General features: G+C 43.0%; 2 protein-coding genes across 5 annotated transcripts in view; one reads left to right on the forward strand and one right to left on the reverse strand.

Annotated features, from left to right (window-relative positions):
* The first annotated feature begins 1,636 nt into the window (after window positions 1-1,636).
* SELENON (selenoprotein N) lies at window positions 1,637-19,403 on the forward strand. Its single transcript, XM_061562643.1, is given in 13 exon segments — window positions 1,637-2,318; window positions 5,938-6,055; window positions 6,615-6,742; window positions 7,291-7,503; window positions 8,410-8,534; window positions 11,285-11,422; window positions 12,946-13,027; window positions 13,624-13,644; window positions 13,646-13,813; window positions 14,587-14,692; window positions 15,174-15,286; window positions 16,053-16,154; window positions 16,633-19,403. Coding segments are annotated over 13 exon segments (1,752 nt in total). The 5' UTR covers window positions 1,637-2,042; the 3' UTR covers window positions 16,795-19,403.
* Window positions 19,401-23,193, reverse strand: part of LOC133349276 (dystonin-like) — a 123,202-nt gene continuing 119,409 nt past the window's right edge. For 3 of the 4 annotated variants that reach the window (XM_061562640.1, XM_061562637.1, XM_061562642.1), the window contains one exon: window positions 19,401-22,510. In XM_061562640.1, coding sequence (XP_061418624.1) covers window positions 22,230-22,510 — 281 coding nt within the window. In that variant the 3' untranslated portion in view covers window positions 19,401-22,229. The remainder of the gene's footprint in view (window positions 22,511-23,193) is intronic. The other variant, XM_061562639.1, reaches the window with a different exon arrangement.

Here is a 23,193-nt window from a genome sequence, read left to right on the forward strand (position 1 = left end):
CCTCGTCCCGCATTGTAGAATTCTACTCTTGCATATGGCAACATGTCCTTGTCTTCAGCCATCCCCGATCCGAGGCTTGGCCGCACCATGGGCAATCTCTCGCCACTGACTTCTGTCTTCTGCTATCATCCTAATTGTCTATTCCAGCTTGAGCCTCGTCCATGCTTTGATGTTATCCATCCATGCCATCCTTGGTCTTCCTCGCCCATGTGTACCGGCTACTGTGCCTTGCATAATCTGCTTTTCCAAACAATATGATCAGGAGATAAATGCCAATGTCGAATTCTTCAACCTACGAGAGGGCTTCAGGAGGGAGTTCGTGTAGTTTTGATATTGAAAGAGAGCAGACAACATTGGTTTACTGTGTGGTCCGTAGTTTGGGTTGCATGGCCACGTCCGCACTAACGTGGCTTGGCTTTAATTTCCCATTTCTGAAACAGATATGCGCATCGGCCTGTCGATGTTCTGATACAGTGAATGGTTACACCAGACTCTTAGAGACTCTTAGAGTCTGGTGTAACCAAGATTTTGCGATGTTTGTGTCTCGAATGAGGTGGTCATTCCGGACGCACACATTGTTCCACTCTGTTCACCAGCATTATTCTGGATCTGGGTGAATGTACCATGCTAATCGGGGATGCGGAGGAAGGACAGTGAACTAAAATAAGTTATCAAGAAATTAGTTTTCAATCTAGATTAAAAGTGCATAGCTCCCAGTGACTTCCTAATATCGGAAGGCAGAGCGTTCCAGACGGCCGAAGAAGCGCATCTGAAAGTTTGCGTGATGCAGTGGCCGTCTTCGCTGGATGTCTCGCCAAAAGCCGCTGCGAGGATGAGCGGAGTTCTCGTGATGATGGTTTATGTTGCTTGACGATGTCAGCAAGGTACTGCGGTTCATTTGTGGCAAGCACTGTAGGTGTGATGAGTTATAATGTAACAGGCAAGGGCCCTGTCTTTTAAGGTATGGGTCTCTATACGCAGTAAACATAGAACCGATTCATAATAAAGGTTTTTGGGTTAGATCACGTTAGTTATAAATGTGTCGTAACCCTCCACCACCCGACACGGCCAAACAGTAAAAAATGTCGATTTAAAGCTTTCGTGACTGCAGGGATTCATATTATTGGTTCTTTCGGTAAAGTCACGTAGAAGGGAAATAATAAAATAATAAAATTATCAAACAATTGTTTATCATTTTATTAAGTCACTTGACTTTACTGAAAGAACCAAGAATATAGTAAAATATGTCTCACGTTTACACAAGACAAATAGTTCACGACTTTAGCCCACCGGTATGTTAAAGAGTGAATCAACATCCTTTACAATTTTAGAACCGATGTTGGCTTGTGATTGTTTGGCCCCAACCACTCTCCCATATTTTGCTGGCTAAGGTGGTTCGACCACAAAATCACGCAAACCACGCAAACCACACGAACAAACAACAACAAGATTGAACCGCAGAGGGTCGCTTTAACTCGATACCTACGTGACTTTACCGAAAAAACCTATGAGTATGAATCCTTGCAGTCACGAAAGCTTCAAATATACAATCGATATCCCACCCCAGTGGCAGGACATTGAACTGCAGGCGAGAGAGCGAGAGAGACGTGACGTGAGTGGCCGTGGGGGAGGGTGACACGCACGTCACTCGCCATTGGTAACTTCTGCGCGGCAGGGAACGGCCGTGGCCGCACCAGAGAGAGAGAGACAATTGCGTTCCAGACGAGGCTTTATTTGACACACTCACACACGACCCACGCTCATTTCTCCGCTATTGTCGCAGCGGCGGTGGTCGACGAGGTCCTTGGTTGTGTCTTTGTGAGTCGATGTCTCTGAGTCGCGGACTAACGTGAGTGGTGAGCGCGCTGGCGAATGAGACGAAGCGGCAGCAGCAGCAGCAGCGATGGCTGAATGAGGCCCACCACCACCACCACTTTTGGCCACTAACAGCCCCGGTGGCTTTAGTGTTCTCCGTGTTGTTGTTGTTGTTGTTATTGTTTTAAAGGGTAGTGGTGGTGGTCGTTGTTGTTGTTGTGAACGCAATGGCGACCGTGGGCCACGGCGACACGGGGAACAGAAGAGACGTGGGCAGCGGCGTGGTGGGCGCGCGGGGCGACGGGGACACCACGATGGCCTCCTCCTCCTCCTGCAGGGCCTCCACCACCTCCACCACCTCCTCCACCACGGCCTCCACCAGGGCCTCCACCAGGGCCTCCTCCTGGAGGGCGGCCGCCCTCTGGGTGTCGTGCGCCCTCGGCGCTGCGCTGCTGGCGGCCGCGGTGAAGTTGTACGCGGACAGGGGCGTGATGGAGAGACAGGTAACACACACAGCTGCCGTGTGTGTGTCTACATGTGATGGTGTGTGTGTCTACGTGTTGTGGTGTGTGTCTGTGTATGTGTCTACATGTTGTGGTGTGTGTCTACATGTGTGTCTACGTGTGGTGGTGTGTGTCTACGTGTGTGTCTACGTGTTGTGGTGTGCGTCTACGTGTGTGTCTACATGTGATTGTGTGTGTCTACATGTGATGGTGTGTGTCTACATGTGATGGTGTGTGTCTACATGTGATGGTGTGTGTCTACGTGTGTGTCTGCATGTGATGGTGTGTGTCTACATGTGATGGTGTGTGTCTACATGTGATGGTGTGTGTCTACATGTCGTGGTGTGTGTCTACATGTTGTGGTGTGTGTCTACATGTTGTGGTGTGTGTCTACATGTGTGTCTACATGTGATGGTGTGTGTCTGCATGTGATGGTGTGTGTCTGCATGTGATGGTGTGTGTGTGTGTCTACATGTGATGGTGTGTGTCTACGTGTGATGGTGTGTGTCTACATGTCATGGTGTGTGTCTACATGTCGTGGTGTGTGTCTACATGTTGTGGTGTGTGTCTACATGTGTGTCTGCATGTGATGGTGTGTGTCTGCATGTGATGGTGTGTGTGTGTGTCTACATGTGGTGGTGTGTGTCTACGTGTGGTGGTGTGTGTCTACATGTGTGTCTACGTGTTGTGGTGTGTGTCTGTGTATGTGTCTACATGTTGTGGTGTGTGTCTACATGTGTGTCTACGTGTTGTGGTGTGTGTCTGTGTATGTGTCTACATGTGATGGTGTGTATCTACATGTGTGTCTACGTGTTGTGGTGTGTGTCTACATGTGATGGTGTGTGTGTGTGTCTACATGTCATGGTGTGTGTCTACATGTCGTGGTGTGTGTCTACATGTTGTGGTGTGTGTCTACATGTGTGTCTACATGTGATGGTGTGTATCTACATGTGTGTCTACGTGTTGTGGTGTGTGTCTACATGTGATGGTGTGTGTGTGTCTACATGTCATGGTGTGTGTCTACATGTCGTGGTGTGTGTCTACATGTTGTGGTGTGTGTCTACATGTGTGTCTACATGTGATGGTGTGTGTCTACATGTGATGGTGTGTGTCTACATGTTGATGGTGTGTGTCTGCATGTGATGTGTGTGTCTACATGTGTCTACATGTGATGGTGTGTGTCTACATGTTGATGGTGTGTGTCTGCATGTGATGTGTGTGTCTGCATGTGATGGTGTGTGTCTGCATGTGATGGTGTGTGTCTACATGTGATGGTGTGTGTCTACATGTGATGGTGTGTGTCTACATGTGATGGTGTGTGTCTACATGTCGTGGTGTGTGCCTACATGTTGTGGTGTGTGTCTACATGTGTGTCTATATGTGATGGTGTGTGTCTACATGTTGTGGTGTGTGTCTACATGTGTGTCTACATGTGATGGTGTGTGTGTCTACATGTTGTGGTGTGTGTGTGTCTACATGTGTGTCTACATGTGATGGTGTGTGTCTACATGTCATGGTGTGGGTCTACATGTGTGTCTACGTGTTGTGGTGTGTGTCTACATGTGATGGTGTGTGTGTGTGTCTACATGTCATGGTGTGTGTCTACATGTCGTGGTGTGTGTCTACATGTCATGGGGTGTCTCTACATGTGTGTCTACATGTTGTGGTGTGTGTGTGTCTACATGTGTGTCTACATGTGATGGTGTGTGTCTACATGTCATGGTGTGGGTCTACATGTGTGTCTACATGTCATGGTGTGGGTCTACATGTGTGTCTACATGTCATGGTGTGTCTACATGTGATTGTGTCTCAATGTGTACAGCATGTGATGGTGTTTATCCGTGTGTGTGTGGTTGTACGTCTCCATGTAAATATGATGGGATCTTCGTGTGACTTTATATCTCATTGGAATTGTGTCTTAACGTGATTGTGTGTTGGTCAGATTGGTTATCACCATGGGATTGTGTGTCTGTGATTGTCTCCATGTGTGCAATATCCACTTGAATGTGTGTGAGCTTGTGTGTCTTCATGTGGGTATTATCGTGTGTCTTTGTGGGTCAGTACGGGTTGGTGAAGGGAGTGAGCCGGATGGTATCACCACAGGACCGTGGTGGATGTGACTGCATGGGGAGGCATTCATCCAGCAGTGGATATGCAAGAACTGTTAACGATATCGAAATTATTTGTGTTTCGATGGGACTGTGAGATTGTGCCTCCATGTGATTGCGTGAGATTGTGTGTCTATATCCACGAGATTCTGTGTGGCCACGTTGGCACGGTGGTTGCGGGTCTGCCAGTTGTCTCAAGTTCGTTAACACCTGAGTCTGTCTGGTGACCTGCCAGGAAGACTTTGACAATCACGTTGCGTGAATGTGCACCAAGCTTGGCACAGGAGCTGTGGTGACGTCACCTCCAGTTGTCGAACATTTATGTATTTTGTTACAGAAGGTTCATTCACGATGTTACCGACCGAGAGGTCAGTAACGTTTTAGAACCTATCGCCAGCAGTTGGGTGTTTATTGTCATCAGCATATTGCTTATGTTACATTAATAGTAATATGTTATTCAGTACATTTTTTGAAAATGTGAAGACTGAGTAGGGTCCTGTATGTGTGCAAAAATTCCCACTTCAAGAAGAAGTTGTGTGTTGGATAAAACTTTTCATTGAGTTTTCAGAGAAAAACCACTGCCTATGAAGGGGCAATGCTCTAAAGTCTGTACAGATAGGTCAGGAATCTACTTGCTGCATTACCAATGCCTGGCCCTTTCGCAGCCAGGCGTGTGTGGAAGTTTCACAAAACGTAGTGATCCCCACCAATGCTTGCTTCCCAAGTGCTCAATTACAGTCCTACACCACGAGGCCTGGCTTTTGATGGCACGGTCATGCATTGTATTTATTGCCTGGCTATTTTCCACCTTAGCAAATGGCTGCTTTTAGTTAAATGGATGCAGTGATAGTGGAGTACAATAGTGTATATTGCTGGCTCCGGCAGCCCTCGCTGAGTCCAATCGGGTGAGAACCACATCACAATTTTCTGCCAATTCTATTCGTGAGCTTTTGGTATGTGCAAGTACTGTATATTAGTGTACCCATTCAAAACTCATGCGTACAAGGGTGTAGAGTTAACGCTCTGCAGAGATTATTTAAATATCCATTGCCATCTCCTGGCCATCATGCACTGCTACAACACTTGGTTTTACCCGGCGTTCTTGCATCCAAGCACCAAGCAAGTTTGAAAGCGTGCACATGCAGGGTCGACAAGCGTGCATATACAGTACATGCACTTGCACACGTATGTACACGTACATGCACTGATGCACGATACATAATACAATTTATGGGGCAGACTAAAAAAGTTTCCGTGCATGGGTGGCACGTATGACCATGAAGCAAACCTCAAATATAAATGTTGATCCGGCTTTAATTCAATAACATACACATGTATTATATTCAAATGTTTTTCTTGCACCTAGTAAAACTAACATGGTTGTTATTGGGTTGGGTGCGGGTTTACAAAAAAATTCTGTGCGTGCTGCCGGTGTTGCTGGCTGAGTGTGCTGACGTGGCGTACGTGTGTGCCCGTGACCAAATGTGGCTGAATCGCTAATTGCCTGGCAGGAAATGGCCCTGCGAACACTGGGCAATGACGGGCTGTTCCTTTTCACCTCCCTGGACACCAACATGGACATGCAAATCAGCCCCGAGGAGTTCCGGCCCATTGTCGACAAGATCATAGGTAAACACCAGACCTGCGCATATTTCTCAGAATTCTGCGGTCTTCCTTTTTGCGGTGGAAGGGTACAAGGATTCATCGATATTTTATATGTTGTGCTATGGTCTCAGTGACTTGAGTTAGATTTTTAGGTCCTGGTCAGTGTAAGTGGCGAGTAATATCTAAACCGGTTGTAGATGCCCCATTAACCAACCCACACTGATCAGTTTGGTGACGTTTTGGTAAGCTTTCATCCAGCAGTGGAATTTCAAACCACTGAAATTGTCGTTTCATGTTGTATGTAATGGGTTCATGTCACCCCTGCAGCTTTTAGAGGCACTACAATTCACTGTAATGTTAAAAATAGCTTTTTTAATCAAACCGTGACCCTGAATCTCAGAATTACATTTAATCGCTGGGGTTGGATGGGGACAGCGGTAAGGGAAATCGATCCAACCCCAGTGCCAATTATCATTTGTTTTTATTTTTACTTGAATAGTTGGTGTCTCAGTAATTGTTTTTCATAAACCCTTTGACTGCCTCTGGAATTCGCAAAATGCCCACGTGTCCTTGATTACCGCAGGGCCGCCCCCTTCGGAGTATGAAGGAACGCAAGAGGCCGACCCGCAGGGGGAGGGCCTCACCATGTTGGCTCGGTTTGAGCCGCTGCTGATGGAGACCATGAGCAAGAGCCGAGACGGATTCCTGGGGGTGAGCGCAAGCAAGGGCTGCCTACTCGGATTGAAATATAGCTATCAATGGTGGCTGTGTTTAAGCATTGCGGGAATAGCTGTAGGGTTGTCTACAACTGTGTCGTTAGCCCCCCTATTGTTCCCTGACCCTAACTAGCCAACCCAGCCACTAGTAATATTCCATACACATACCCCAACCAACTAGCTAATTGGCTACGAGTATGAATCTTCACATATCTTATATGTTGGAGAGAGACACGGAACTGTGGTTTTTGCATTGCTCGAGGAACCCGATGACTTGAGATTGATTCCCGGTCACGGCTAGCATCAGTGGCGAGCAATATCTACACCATGCCTGGGCTTCACCTGGTGAAAACGGTAACTGTGCAGTGTGTGAACTACTGCCCCACACCTCTCCCTCCACATACATCCTTTTTTATGTTTAGTTTGTTGTCCTTCCCCCACACCTCTGATTACCACGGTTGGCTACGTACGGTGCGAAAGAAGTTCAACATACAGTGCATACACCTCTGTCTTTAGCTGTTGCTGGGTTTGTTTTGCTGTCAGGTTGGACAGAGCTGCCTTGCCGGTCTGCGCAGCTGGAAGAAGGCGGAGACCCCAAGTCAGCACTTTGGCGCAAACCAGTTCAAGGTGTTTCTGCCCCCAAAGAGCGACCTAGAGCTGGGGGAAGCCTGGTGGATCGTGCCCAACGATCTGAACCTCTTTACCGGGTATCTGCCCAACAGCCGCTACTACCCACCACCGCCTGTTGCAAAAGAGGTAATGACCACAATAGTTGCACACCCTTGAGCTGCTTGGAACATTAGATGTCAATCTGATACGATACATGAAGCCACAGTAATGTGCATCCTTATTGTTCTTGAGAATTAATCACATTTTAATAAAGATCACAGCACAGTTTTGATTTGTTGCTTCTATCAGTTACGTTTTCGTAGGCTCCACAGAGCATTTTAGCTAAGTGTGGCCTGACATGACATCTGTTGACCCCTTTCTTGTCACACCTGGGGGGTGTATTGTTTGTTGAATCCTTGCTGTGACATTTCACATGCACTTGCCTCTTGCGTGTGCGTGCGATTGCGCACGTGCACACCCAATTGTGTAGCTTTGGGGTGTGGCGATATGTTCGCTCAGCCACAACCAAAGGGCCCTGAGTTCAATTCCAGACAGTCCACAATGTGTGCCCTTTTCTGCGTGTACTCCCTAGACACTAACTGTCAGGTTCTTTCTTTCCAGCCTAAAATAAGTATAAAACACTTGACTGAAATATACTGGGTGATTTATTTATAGATATCTCAGAAAAATATTAAAGAAGTGGAAAATTATAGAGAAAACATTGTATTTAAAAGCCTCTTTATGCCTCCGACAAATCTCAACCCACTTATTAAATCGTCAAACACTTTCGTCTGTAAGATATGGAGCCGTCACTTTCACAATATTCAATTACCTGTTGAAAAGAAAGTGATCGTCCTAATACATCATTGGGGGTAGGTATACAGAAATGGATCGGTGTATAAATGTGAACCCTGACTAAACAAATGCGACTTGGTGTAATGTTTCATCCCCTTCCGTGCCGGGTTTCCCATGTTCTGCATAATATCGCTCGTTGCGATGGTTTTATGCTGCTAACCGTGGGTGTGTTTGTGTCCGTGTGCAATGCTGGGGCAGATCATCATTTTCAAGCTTCTGAGCATGCTTCACCCACGGCCCTTCGTGAAGTCACGCTTCGCCCCCCAGGGTTCCGTGGCGTGCATTCGCGCACAGAGCGACATGTATTACGACATCGTGTTCAGGTACGGCTCAGGTTTCACAACTGCTGGTGAAGTGCGTGTGAAGGTGATGGTCGTGAATGGGGCTTGTGAACCACGTGTGACGATCCTACGCTGTGTCTTCAGCGTGACGGGATGGCTCATTGTTCTCAAAAGGGTGTGTCTTTCAACTTCGCTTCTGGCAGCAATTCAATAACCTGCTGATGACATCTATTCAGAAATTCGAACTCTTTCCTGCAAAAATATAATGTTAATGATTCAGCAATAGATTTGGCAAAACTTGTTTCTTTACATTAAGCTTTCTTTGAGGGTGAATATAATAGATGAATGGTTGTTAGATGTTTAAGGATTGTGTTCATTACAGGTATATCCTGTAGAACGCTTGTAATTTTGAAATGAATAGAAATTGTTTAATGAAAAGGTGATTATTGTTATTACCATAGCAGTAAGGTCACTTTTGTGCATGACACGTTTTGGGCTTTCACATTCGAAATGCAAAAGGCCATTTAACAATGCTATTCATTTGTATTGAATCATTCTCCATGAAGGCCATTGTGATGAAGTGAACAAATACGTGTCTCTACATTTCTACCTAAAGGCAGTCCCTCCAGAAAAACGCGATTATGCGATCGCAAGATTCCACGCAAAATCAGCCAAAGTCCGCATATTTATGCGGGGGGCGCGTTTTTTTCAAATACGCCGCACTTTCGCCGCATAAATTGCAGATTTCCGTGCGCAAAATATGCGGGCTTGCATGATTTCATAATCCCCGCATTTTCGTTGCAAAAAGTCACATATCTTAGCAGAAAGTTGAAAAATGTTGCGTTTACTTCACACAAGCGCAGCCATTTCCCCTGTTGCCATGGGAACGTTATGAAGTGACGTCACTCATTACAGTTGTAAGATTTCACTTTTTTGTTAGTAGTATGTAAATTTACATTACTGTAAGACTGTACTGTTACTGTATTGCTTACGTTACTGTGCACTGAAAACACTTATTTTAACAGAAGATGTCTGTTTTGTATAGCTACCTCTGTAAAACAGGAAGCACACATTTTATTTTTTAATATTTTATTTATTCATTTTTACAGAAGTTGTAGCATATTCATTTTGTAAAGCTACAGAACTTGTTCGACTCAATGTTTTGTAAGTTTGAGCCATCTGTTTGTTAAGGTCTGAAATAAAACAAGATGAGAACTTAAATATTCCCAGCACTTTCTGTGATGTAGTATGCTTGCTTATCATAGGAAGTAATAAGAAATGACTCTTTACATTAAAGTAGTAGCCTAGTGAATAGGGTGTTGGGGGAATCACTTTTTTTTCTCTTTTTCATCAAACCGCAGTTTTTGCAAGTTCCCGCAATTTTTGCAAGTTCCCGCAATTTAATCGCATAAAATTGCATAAATATCCCGCATATTCCATCGCATTTTTTAAGAAAACGTGCCGCATAATCAAGATTTTTGCCCGCAACAATCACCAAAAAACTCCGCGTTTTTCTGGAGGGACTGTAAAGGGCAACTTTCCAACTGAACATAAGAGCAAAGCACGTTTTCTTGATTTGAAAGGTCTCTTCTAAAGAACCATCCATTGAGTTAGTCATTCACAATGTATTACCTAAATGTTACTAGAAACCAATGTTATGAATTAAAATATACCCACTAGTGTAACTTATTAAATGGAGATATTTAGATGGCAATTACACATTTGTATGTTTCAAGTTGAACGTGTGGTGTTTCTTTATAATGACAAACTGAACAACATTGAAATACTAACTTTTATCTCAATAAGTGCAGTTTATTTAAATGAACTGACGGAATTAAATTGGATACATCTTACGAAAAACATATCTCACTCGTGAACGGGATACACACTTTTACGTGTATTTATTTATGTTGAATAATAGATAAAATAAATAATAATTGGGACGCAACACCAGTAGTGGCTGCTAAAGTGAAACCCTTTTCTGGTGGATAATGGCCAGTGAGTCAATTCATTTAAGCAAAATAAAATGCAATTTTTATTTAAACTGGACTCCCCTTTCTCTGCAATGGAAAATAAGAGACCGCCGTCATATTAATGTTCTACGCACAATCCTGTACTCAGCACTAAAAGTAATCCGCTATTTTATTTAATAATATGACAAGAAAATGCGTATTGTGAGTTTTTTTTTTAATACTCGATGTTTTAAAGAATATTCTGGCAAAATATTTGCATTCATAGGAGCATAAACTGAAAAGTTAGAGCAATTTTAAATTAACCGTGTTAGTCTTGTTTATTTGTTACTTTCACATTCGGTGTCGCTATGATATATCATGATGCCTTTTGAACTTCTGCTCGTAAAAATAATCAGAATTTGCCAGTTATCCAGGTAGTTTTTGGTGGCAATGGCCTATTGTTGGAGTAGAGAGGAGATCATCCAGGAGCCAGCCAGAAAACTCAAGGCATAGAATAATTTGAATAGCAGAATGATATATAACTCCATTTTCACTTTTCTTATGAATGGAGGCCTTCCTACGCTGTGTCATTGGGGTTGTTTGACCATACTTCATCTTGTCAGGGCGGGTTGGTGAAAGGGGTGATCTGCCCAAGGACCAGTTGAGATATCACCGCCAACATCCGTGGCCAGGAATAAAACTCAAGTCACCGGAATCATAATGAAGTCCGCTGTCCATTGCGTCACCCCTCCATGCTCAGGCGGCGGCTTGGAGAGGCCTTTGTCCAGCAGTGGATTGATCACAGTTGATGGATTTGTCAGTTGCGTCTGTGCACCACAGGGTTCATGCGGAGTTCCAGCTCAACGAGCCGCCCGCCTTCCCGTTCTGGTTCACCCCGGCGCAGTTCACCGGACATGTGACCATCGCACGGGACTCCTCCCACGTCCGCGCATTCCACATGTTTGTGCCAAACAATCGGTGAGAAGGTCGCACGTGCACAGTTCTCAAAGTCAACGGGGATGACTACAGAGCACGAGAGAGTTTTGTGCAGGACGTGGATCTTGGATCATCATAATATATAATTTATTTATACAATTCTTCCAGTGTAGTATATCGCAAGGCACCAGAACAAATGGACATTTTCTTAATTGAACCAACATCAAAAATCACATCAAAGGGAATATATAACACGAGTAACACCATCATGACAAGGGGGAAGTATGCTTTCTGTACTGTAGACTTCCCTCGGTAAGGAAATGATTGCAGACCAAAACATTTTTCAAAACTATAATATATATTATACACAAAAATAAGGTTAACAAAATTGAAAAAAAGGCTTCACCTACTTTCTTATGAGCTTCAGCATCAGACTATTAAAATTACCCACAGTATAGTTAAAGGAAATTTGGCTTATTAAGCCCACTTCAAAGGTTCAGGTACAATGTTTGATGTTTGTGGGCTTAGGCCAAAAAACAAAAGTTTAAACAAATTTGTCGATATTTTAGCCAGCGCAAATTCATTTTTCATTATTTTTTTAATGTTTCAATATCAGATTTTATATTTGTATACGATATTAAGGCCTACCATCTGAAATTCAGTAGTGATGAATGCAGTACAATTTGTTAAAGAGCCTTTAAAATAACATTTCTGCAAACTAGTATGAGGTCCTGCCAGGAAACCGTAATCCACTTGATGAAAACATCTGCAGTAATTTAATTGCTTTGATCCATCGTATACCTGGGGTGCCACGGCCACGAGATGTTCACTACCTCGCCTGGTATACATAAGATTGTGGGTTCGACCCTGACCCTGACACATGTATATTTGGAGTTTGCATGGTCTCCCCGTGGTCGCGTGGATTTCTCTTCGGGCCCTCAAGTTTTCCCTCGACGTTTAGAAACATGTGTTTAGAATATTTGGCTGATGTAAATTTTCACATGATAAGCCGCACCTTTAGATTTGCATCGTGGGCTACGTACAGTGCAAAAGAAGTTCAACATACGTACTCAGTGGACCTTACCTGGTAAAATACAAATTGTTTAGTTTTTAGTGATGTAATACAATTCACTGAATTGTCTCAAGTTTGTGTTAAAATTAAATTCAAGAACATTTTATTCCACTATTTTACAAACTCTAGTGGCTGCAACATTTACATAAACCCCCGGGGTTTCTGTGAATATGTAAATCGCAACTAATATTAATCGATTCTTACACTGAATATTTAATGCTTTGTGTCGTAAGCTTAAAAATTGTTACAATTGATAATTTGTTCGTGCTTAATTATCTTACTGAGATCAAAGCCCGCTATGTTTTCAAGCACTTTAGCTGCACAAAATTACTAGAATGATTTTGAGCAGCTCAAGTGCTTGAAAACGTAGCGGTTAAGACGAGTAGACTTTGAAGAATTGACTTGGGAGAGCTACACCCAAGCATACGCGTGACAATTGGACAGGTGTTGGTAATGTGCGTTAAAATACCTCTTCTTGTTTGAAACTTCACAGGTCCCTGAACGTGGACATGGAGTGGCTGTTTGGCTCCATGGATCAGGGCAACATGGAGGTGGATATTGGATTCATGCCAAAGGTGTGTTGCTGATAAAATAACACAAGGGATGATTATGATTTGAGCGTTAAAATATAAATATAAATTCTTTCAGGTATACATTTGCGTGAAAGGGTATTTTTTTATGTTTGAGTTTTAATGTGATTCCGCTTTTAGTGGCAGATTTGTGCCAGGCAGGTGCCATGTGTGTAAGCAAAAATGAAATGTACTTTACTTGACCATTATGCAGTGACTGATAGAGACTACCAGGGTATAAATATAATAATGGTACATCTCTATTGCGCATTCACATTCTAGTTGAGATGCAGCTGGTATACGGGAGATTATTCGTTGGGTTATGAGACCTGTTAGAGATTTTGAAATGATAATGAATGTATCTCAGAGAATGTCCACCATCGTGTGCAAGTGCTCGGTGGATTATTACATTGCAGGATCAGGACAGGTGGCAGCAGCTTGAGGAGATGTTCATCCAGCAGTGGATTGACCAAGGCTGATGATGAATATTATAATAATTTACATTTCTTTATCAATCAAAATATATAGTACTTGATGAATACAAATGTATGAAGATGATAATGGGCAGCAAGTGACAGATGCCCTCTCTCTTGAAATTGCAGATGGAGCTGGTTGCTGAAGGATCCTTCAGTGCCAGCGCTGATTTACGATGAAAACGGCAACGCGATTAACACGAGCGACCCGGACGCGGAGCCCATCCAGTTTGTGTTTGAGAACATTGAGTGGCGGTCAGAGATCAGCTTCCAGGAAGCCTACAGACAAATGGAGGTCGCCATGTATCCATTCAAGAAGGTAAGCACTGGGTTGGATCATGGCTTTGATGCTGAACACACTGCCACGTGTGCTAATTTAAACTATAAACGATAAAAAACTAGAAACTCTTTTATTTTATCAGGTAAGGCCCACTGAGCTATATAGCTCTTTTTCAGAAGCGACCTGGCTACAGATTGATAGCTCAACAAAGAGGCTCATCGTGTGGAAATTTCTAGCAGCCAAATACTCAAAACGCATGTTGGTTCTAAATGTGCAGGTAAAAACCGGAGAACCCAGAGAAAATTTTACGTGACCACGGGAAGAATATGCAAACTACAAATATAAAGGCGTCGGGGTCAGGATTGAATCCACAACCTCTCCTGTATACCAGGCTGCAAAAGCACAAATAACAACAAATTTGACACATTCGTCAACAACACTTGCAACCATGTACACAACAATGCAACATCACTCATCTCCTATGAAGCAGGGACATTGCCAAAAACGTCGCCTATTTAAATATTTTTTTTCATTTAAGGCAGGGTTGTTGACAATGGTGAGTTTTCACAAATTTACGTTTCATTTTAATACAAATTTTTATTAAAATCGTTGAATTTTTTTTTCACATTCATTGTTAAAGTTATGCTTTAAACTCACGGCTGATGTTCATGCCAAGGGAAATCAATGTATTGTTAATGTCAGTGCTGACCTAATGTGATGTTGCATCACCATTTATACTACATGGATGAATTATTTATTTTACTTGAAGTGTTTATTCTGTACTGTATACTTGTGTTTATTCTGTCTGTTAGATTCAATATCATCCTTTCACGGAAGCCTTTGAAAAAGCAAAGGCAGAAGACAAGCTGGTCCACTCCATATTACTCTGGGGGGCGTTGGATGACCAATCCTGCTGAGGTTGGTGTTAATACTGGCTTTTACAAATTTGACAGGGTCAAAAGTCAAAATGATGTCCTGCTCTATTGAGCATAGGGGGGGATAATCATCCCCAGCCATGAGCAGCAGTGCAAATTCCACATTGCTGTGACGTGGGCCAGTGTTATCCTCAGACTACCACTTGTCTATTTTCCCCACACATTTTAATAATGGAGGCCTGGGTCAACCCCTGAACTCGCAACCTTCCAATTGCAAGTCGATCACTATATATCACTATTTATTTATACACATTATTTTTGAAAGATTCTGTGTCCCAGAGACAAATCTGAACTTGGCAACTTGACATGGCAAGCATTCACATCTTCGCTATTGAGTGTTATACACGTTTATTTTAAGGGCAATAGATATCTTGACGAGCAGCACGAACGAACGCTACCTTTTAGTCTCTTGACGGTGTAGGTGTTTGACGCTCGTGCCCCCCTCGGCGTTTTTGTGTGGGCAGGTTCGGGGCGAACCCTCCGGGAGACTGCCCTGGAGAGTTTGCCCGTCCTCGCCCTGCTGAGCGAGAACTTCATCAGCAGCTGGTCGCTGGTCAAGGACCTGGAGGACCTGAAGGTGCGACGCGTCGTCCCTGTGTCTCTGTCACTTTCTCGCCTCGTCAACGTCGATATCAACGACGCCTGCCATCTTCAGGCATGTTGCTGCCATTTCTGCTCGAATCTCTGTTTGTATAAGGCAGCAGCTACATGCACACCATCCAGGTGAATGCAATCTGGCTGTCTTCCATCAGACGTTGCTTTTTCGTTTGTTAGCGCGTGTATGTATGTTGAACTCCTTTCCCACTGTAAGTAGGCAACCGTGCTAATCGGAGGTGCGGGAAAGATCCCCGACTCTTTTACAAAGTTATTCTTCCTTCGTGTATGTTAGCTCGCCACAAAGCTTAATTTGCTGTGGTGTACTCTCACGTACCGTACCCATCCGTGTTTTAACGCTGGGTGCTTTGGTGCATGCATCTTATCCAGTTCTTTACACACGAAGGATTGTGTATAACGTACATATCTAAAGCGCCAAATCCTTCTGTGCTGCGAGGTTTCCTGAAGATGGCAGTATAGCACATGGGTTGGTGAACCGATCTGTTTAGACCTTTGAATGTTAGATCTCCTTGTATGCATGGGTTTGTCTCCAGTTACCCCCAGTTTACCTCCAAAAATCTAAAATTATTTAAAATATAACTGGCCAAACATTTCAATGCAAAACTCTCATTTAAATTCGGCACTTTCTGAATAACTAAATGAATGTGTTTGTATCATGACATGAAGTTCTGCTGGATTGAAGGTGTTTTATTCTGACTGCGAGCATTCCTGTTTTATTTCTGTTACAGAAGCAGGAGGAGCAAGCGGAGCATGCGAAATGGGCGACGCTGCACCTCGCAAAATACACATTCCCAGTGGAGATGATGATTGCCCTGCCAAACGGGACAGTGGTAGGTCTTGTTTTCTTTACAGCTCTCGTGTTGGAATTGGTTCTTGGGAAGAATTGATTCCTCTCTTACACCTCGGGTTGCCACCTCTTGAGGTACAATAAAATAGGACATGTGATGGAAATAAGAATATCTTACACTAACAGGAGAGGGGAGAACGATTCAAATTTCCCAGGACAGCTACTTCCGAAAGAGGACTTTCTGGGAATACTGGGACAAGGTGGCAACCCAATCTTGCTATTGTGTTGGTGTTTTCTCTCCGTGTCACAAATGCCACAACCTTTAGCCTTGCAACTGGAAGGGGAACACTTTTGCACTTAATATTTTCTTGTTGTCACTCCACCTTTCGTCAACCACATCGCTGTGCTTTTTACTATATATGTTAGCACGTGCATTATTCAATACTGAATATTATCCATGTACATATATGCAGCGGTCATCGCATATTAAGCCTCCCCATGTTCTTGTGTCACTGTTCCAGGTCCATTGCATCAATGCCAATGACTTTTTGGATGCTACCGCAGTAAAAGCAGAGGACCTGACACCGGACCTCCCAGCCGAGTTCCTGGACCCAACGAGCACGACCTACCTGAAGTTCCTCAAGGAAGGCCTGCAGAAGGCCCAAACCTACCTGCAGGCGTAAAGCACTTGGGGCATGTATACCTATCAAGCATCCACATCACTGAACCATCCCATGGTTAAATCATGCTTAGTATTCTTATTTAACAAGCTAATTAAATCTTGACTTAAAGCTTTCGTCACTGCAGGAATTCATACTCTTTGGGTCTTTCGGTAAAGTCACGTAGATAGAAAAATTAACCAATGTACTTTTTCGTGGCTATGGGAGTTATTACAGATTCTTGTCGTCACCGTTAACCAGCAGAATAAATTATTCGTCACGTGTGCCAAATGTGCTTGGTTAGTTTTGCAGATTAGCCAAAATGTGGTTTTGTTTTCCTCTTGCAGTATTTATCTTAAATTGGTCTCCACAATTGCAGAATGTTTTTTCCATTTTCCTTACGAGCAACATTTTATTTAGCTAAATTAAGTTTTTTAATTTTATCTTGAAGTAAATAGTCACGTGACCTGAAAATATTTTCATTTATAAGAAATAATGTGCAGTGGCGACTGCAGACCTAAACACTACCCTTAGATCGAATTTGACATGCGTAGGTGTTCATACTTGAAAAAAGAATGCAGTAAAACCTTGGATTGCGAGTAACTCGGTCTGCGAGCGTTTTGCAAGACGAGCAATTTTTTTTATAAATATTAATTTGATAAACGAGCGAGGTCTTGCAATATGAGTAGTACGTGTATATGCTTTGCCGAGCGTCACGTGATCACAACTGATTTACGAGTGCTTTGGATTACAAACACGTTTCCGGAACGAATTATGCTCGCTATCCAAGGTTTTACTGTACTAATATTTTCACTTACTCGACTATTTTCAGAGAAAGTGCGAACCGTTTTTAATATTCTAACCTACGATTCATGGACAGAAATGTGAGCAGTGTGGAGCAGCAGCAGCAGTGTTGCCCTCAGTAGGACAAACGAATTTGTATTTCACACTCAACCTTAATGCAATCCACGTAGAGAGACTAGTAAGCGAATGCAAGATTACAAAATGTGCAAAGATTTGTCCCATGTAGTTTAGACTTGAAATATTGCCCCATACATGTGGTTTCATTACCAGTACTGTGTAGGTACCAGAAGTAAATTTGTTTTGCAGTTACAATAATGGTTCAGAAATGTCAAGATCCTAAAAATGTTAATAATTTATTATGAAAACAAAATTTACCAACATGGATACAAAGCCCTTCAATCCAATCTACTGGAACCTAAGCTGGCCATTAGTGCGAACAACCTTCCAATGTTCTGAAAATTAATCTTTGTTCTTCGTGTATCATTCATGATAAATCTTCAAAGCACATTGCTACACAACGTAACCTTTTAAAATAACCAACACACACCAAACCCTTGGGTCAAACCTCTTCCTTTCTTTATCTTGCATTGAATTAAGTATCTGAACTATCCTCAAGGTTATACGAAAACACTCGCCCCAACATATTTGTTTTTATTTGCAGTGTTATAAAATACTTTAAGCCTAAATGTTTTGGCAATGAAAAGGCCATATTGCCACTGGGTAAAAAAATGCAACTCTCTAAATAATAACTAGCTCATCCAACTGGAGAGGAGGCACGCGATGACGTCTGCGTTGTCGTCATTAGTTTCCTTTCGCCAGCAGAGCGTGCAACGTGGCCGAGTTGCCAGACACCCGAAGGCTCCGTCTCAATGAAGACTCTGCCAAAAATCCTGTCAAGGAGGGGCTAGGTCAGACCCCCGATGGAGCTGTCCGCGGTGTGATGGTGCCTCGGCTACCAAGCCATTCTGCTGGCTGTGGGGAAACCCGCTGTTATACAGGTGCCTATACTCACCCAGCCAAGACTCATTCGTAAGCATTCCCCTCTCCCGCTGCCAATGGAGGCAGAACGAGTGCTCCAAATGGCATTGAATGAGCATTTTCATAGATGGTGGAAAGTGGTGGTAATAGCATCGCTCAAATACTTGAGACTGTCAAATGAATGGTTTGCCTTGTGGAACGCGTCCTTACGTTGGGACTATATTAGACAATCGATTGTGTAAACAGTTGTCTCTATACGTAGTGAGTTGGGGATACAATCTCAGCATTCTGTTTTGGCTCGAAAGAGCCCAGGTTGCAAGAATGTGCCCAACTTGTTTACTCTTAGTATCTCTTCAAGCATAAACTGCGTGTTATTTTTATGCTGATATTTTAATGATTGCTATGACCAGGCAATGGTTGTTTTTTTTCTTCTGGAGATTTTTGGGGGAGATAATTCTTTGGAATTTTTTTTTTCATGTATAACACTCTGAAGTGCAGTCAGCTCTTACTGTGAGCATACTTTAAAACAGGATTGTCTTTGTTCGTAAAATATAACATTGTTTACAAGTGTCTTCAATCCTGGCTTTCCCATGAAGGACATGTGCAAATTGTGGCATGGTACAGCTCATTCGTATGCTACTCTATTTATGGTTGGCATTTTTTATTAAAACTATATCCTTTTATACTCGTATACAATATTTTGTAGATGTACAATTAGTGTAATCATGTTTACGCTAAGCTCCCGACATTGTAATTCCAGACTTTGGAATTGTGTTTTCATTTTCATGTTTTCATTGTATATTAAGTGCCAAATGGTATTTTGAAAGAAATATAAAAGAAACCAGCAGTGAGTTTTGTCATTCTGTACCTTTATTTTTGAAAGAGCAAACACCCATATAGCTAAGACCTTAATATCTGGCAATATGATGTGGGACATGCATCCTACGACCCATTATAATGCGTAGTATAATTGTAAAAATGTTACAAGTTAAAAATCTCATTTAAAAAAAAAGCAAACTTTTTTCAGTGATTTGATTATATTGAACAATATTGCAAAGCCACAGAGTGTGACTTGATCAACCTGGAGCTCTGATGTCCACACTGCTCTAAACGAACATCGGCACAACTACGGCAAATGCCAGCACAGACAATGTTAACATTTCCTGATATCACATTGCAGCTACTTAATAGTCCCAAAGCTAAAACCACTCGCTTAAGATACATAACGCATGATAAAACTATGACATTCATTGCAGTGTGAGCTTTCTAGAGATATCTGAATATACGATGGGATACCAGCCAGTGCCGACTTATCCCTTTACCTGTGAAGTACCAGCATGGTCACGTGGTGTCCCAATGCTTCCATGTGCAAATGCGCATCAATAGTGGCGTTGTCTAATTGCATTCCCGGGGGAATTCATGCTTCGTGCGTGCACAATACTTCACAGTTAAAGAGAGATAACATCGGTCTGTGTATGTCGACCAGGCTTTGGTAGCTATTTACAAAACAAATGCCCACAAACGTTCCCATTTCTGACATCACCATCATTCAATATCCTTAAAATAAGTTACATTTAGCGTTAAACCACTACCATTAAAACATTCCCCCAATATATATAAAATTATCTCAAACTAGAGGAGCTGTGGTTTCTTTAAATACTTGTTTTACAATCAGCCAGTGGTTCTGCAACAAATGAACTCTACGAGTCGTGCATTCCAGTGGATATAAATTCACACGCCTTTAATTTGTACCTTGCGAGTATTGCTTTTGGAACGTGGTGCAGTTACTACCCACAGGGAAAATTATTATTTGCACTAATGCATAATTCTCTAGTGGCAATACAGTGTTTGTCATCAAGAACAATTCCTTAAATCTCATGAAATAGTATCACCGATGCCTAAAAGCCAATGAGACATACCCATGGCAGTGCAGGTAAGATCACATTTCATATGCCTCAAGGTTGTTATCTTGCATTTAACTGGATTATCTTGGGTAATGGTGTGGAGGAGTGGCACTGGTAACAAAAAACAGATAATGCAAAACATGTAATTTAGGTGATAAAAGTGTTTACCTATGTAGAATAGTTGACAGTGCATCCTATGTTTATATTAAAGCAGTGGGTTTACTTGTCGATTGATTTGCATAATTGGTGGCATGAGTCGCTGTCCCTTCTAGATTAAGGACCAGCTAATAATGAAACTCGGGCATGTGTAAACATTTTTATACGCCACAAGCAAGGTTAGTCCACAAGCCAGTTAATCCACCCAGAGGTAATCGAGTTCACTGGAGTTCAAATTTAGCAGTGTTATTTTACTGAAAAAGCAACTCACAATAGAATGTTGACATCCCAGTTAACAGGCCTGTATGCTAGGGTCCAATTATATTGTTTTCTGATGTGAAATCTTCATACCCTATGACGTGTGTAAGAGGTAAGAGTACATAATATTGGCTGTTGTATGCACAAGTAACAATAACTCTGGTGGGTCAGATGTTGACCTGTAGATAATGAACCACTTCATTTCCTGGCTCTCGTCATGCACTGACAAACAGAATATCCTGCTTATAAAAACTTTCACACGGACATTTTTTACCTCCCAGTGCAGCATTTGACATTTAATTGAGCACGTAAATATCCAAGCATATTCAGGACTAGAGCTCCTCAGGATGCTCATCGTGTTCAGAACTAACACCCAGATTTCTGAGACTACCACTCTGGACCATGTGCAAATGTCTATTGTATTAAACTTGGCCAATTCCACCCTAATTGTATTATACCATACAGGTGAGAGAGTAGGGCTAGTGGGGCCTGCCTTGCCTTGCTAGGCTTGGCGATATCCTGAAGCAGATGTGGGTAAGCAGCGTCCCTGGGACAGCCTCCACGAGCCCATCTAGGTCCTATGGGACCTCGTATCCTCAATGCCACATTGCAATTAACGTGGAATCGGCCCAATTCTATGCTCGAAGCATAGTAATGCATTGCAATGGCGATTTTGGCCTATTGATAGGATGACATTGCCAATGCTTAGCTAATGCTATATCTGTATTCTTGGTTCTTTCGGTAAAGTCACGTAGAAGGGAAATAATAAAATAATACACATAAAACATAATGAAATTAAATTCTCACGACGAATTTAATTTGATTATGTTTTATGTGTATTATTTTATTATTTCCCTTCTACGTGACTTTACCGAAAGAACCAAGAACATGAATCCCTGCAGTCACGAAAGCTTTAAATCGAAATTTAAGCTATATCTGCAACAGAATCTCAATAGAATCCCATCTTATTGCACGAATCATCCATAGCCGTTTTCCCGTAAGGATCTCATTCAATTGATTGGCTATTTTAACAGGGGAACCACCCATAGAAGACTGTTGGTTCTTGCAGGAATTTTCTCGGGTGGAATCGTGGGTATCAAATATGCTCGGACGTAGAATTCTCCCAGTTAAGACTGGCTTCACTATGGTCAAACTGCTGTAAAATATATTATATGGCTTCACATTTTAAATTGAAAACTCATTTATATCGAACTGCTTTTCGCGTTTAGTTTGTTGTCCTTCGCCCGCACCTCCGAGTAGCATGGTTGGCTACGTACGGTGCGAAAGAACTTCAACATATGTACGTACGTACAACAAAAATGGGCATTCCAAACAACGTGCCGCCTTCGAAACAAGGCTCTAGTGCTTTGGGCCATTGGAAGTGGCTGTCCGGGAGGTCGCGTGGCTCGCGTGAGTGGGAATCTTGGACACTTTGGCCGGCAGCGGCCGGGAGGCTTTCTGGTTGGGTCCGTCGGCCGCCGGGGCTGTGGATGGCTCGACCTTGGTGGCCATCCTTGCCAGTGGAGCTGGCGCGGTGCCACTGCGTCGCTGCGTGGGGGACACCCTGCTGCTGCTGATGTTCCCAGGACGCGCCTCGGCAGTGGTTGCTGGAGGGATTCCCGAGGGCTTGTGGGAGCCTGCTTTGAAACGAGAATATCACGGGCACCAGGGGTCAGTAGGCGGGCGGATAAATGTGTCCGCTCACTGCTATCCAACATAAAGGGATTATATTGCACTGCACGAGGTCCGAATTGATTCTGGAGCTCGTGACATGGACACAAATCGCATAATTATTGTGGAGAGACAAGGAGTGAAATGTCATTTAAAAAATACAGTGCTATGAAGAGGGCCCCATTGCCTGAAATGCCACCAATTATCATTTGTTCTTTTAAGGAAGTGTAATTAACAAATGTGTTGTTTGTTAATTGTACTTGGGCACCACTGCCAATGCAGTATCATCACATACAATGTTCACATCAAACCCGATTTCTATGCTCGTGGTATATACACTGAATCATGTGCATAAGAATCACGAATTTATAATTTATGTAAACGATATCATGTTATCAAAAAGCAAATGAAAAGCAAAGAGATAACATCAAGCAGCGCAAAGGTGGAACCAGACGGTGGTACACTGGTCTCGCAAGACACGTCGTGGTGGTGAGATGTGAACTCCCTCGCCTGGTTATACAGGATGTCGGGGGTTCGATCCTGACCCTGACGCCTGTATAGTTTATAGCTCGAGACTGAGCAATCGGAGTGAATAACACGTTCTGTGTCAGCGTGTGATCTACACGAGTCTCGACGAGTCTCGGTGCACGTG

Source organism: Lethenteron reissneri, chromosome 29 (assembly GCF_015708825.2).
Source record: "Lethenteron reissneri isolate LAM-NWPU_2019-01 chromosome 29, ASM1570882v1, whole genome shotgun sequence".
Classification (NCBI taxonomy): Eukaryota; Metazoa; Chordata; class Hyperoartia; order Petromyzontiformes; family Petromyzontidae; genus Lethenteron; species Lethenteron reissneri.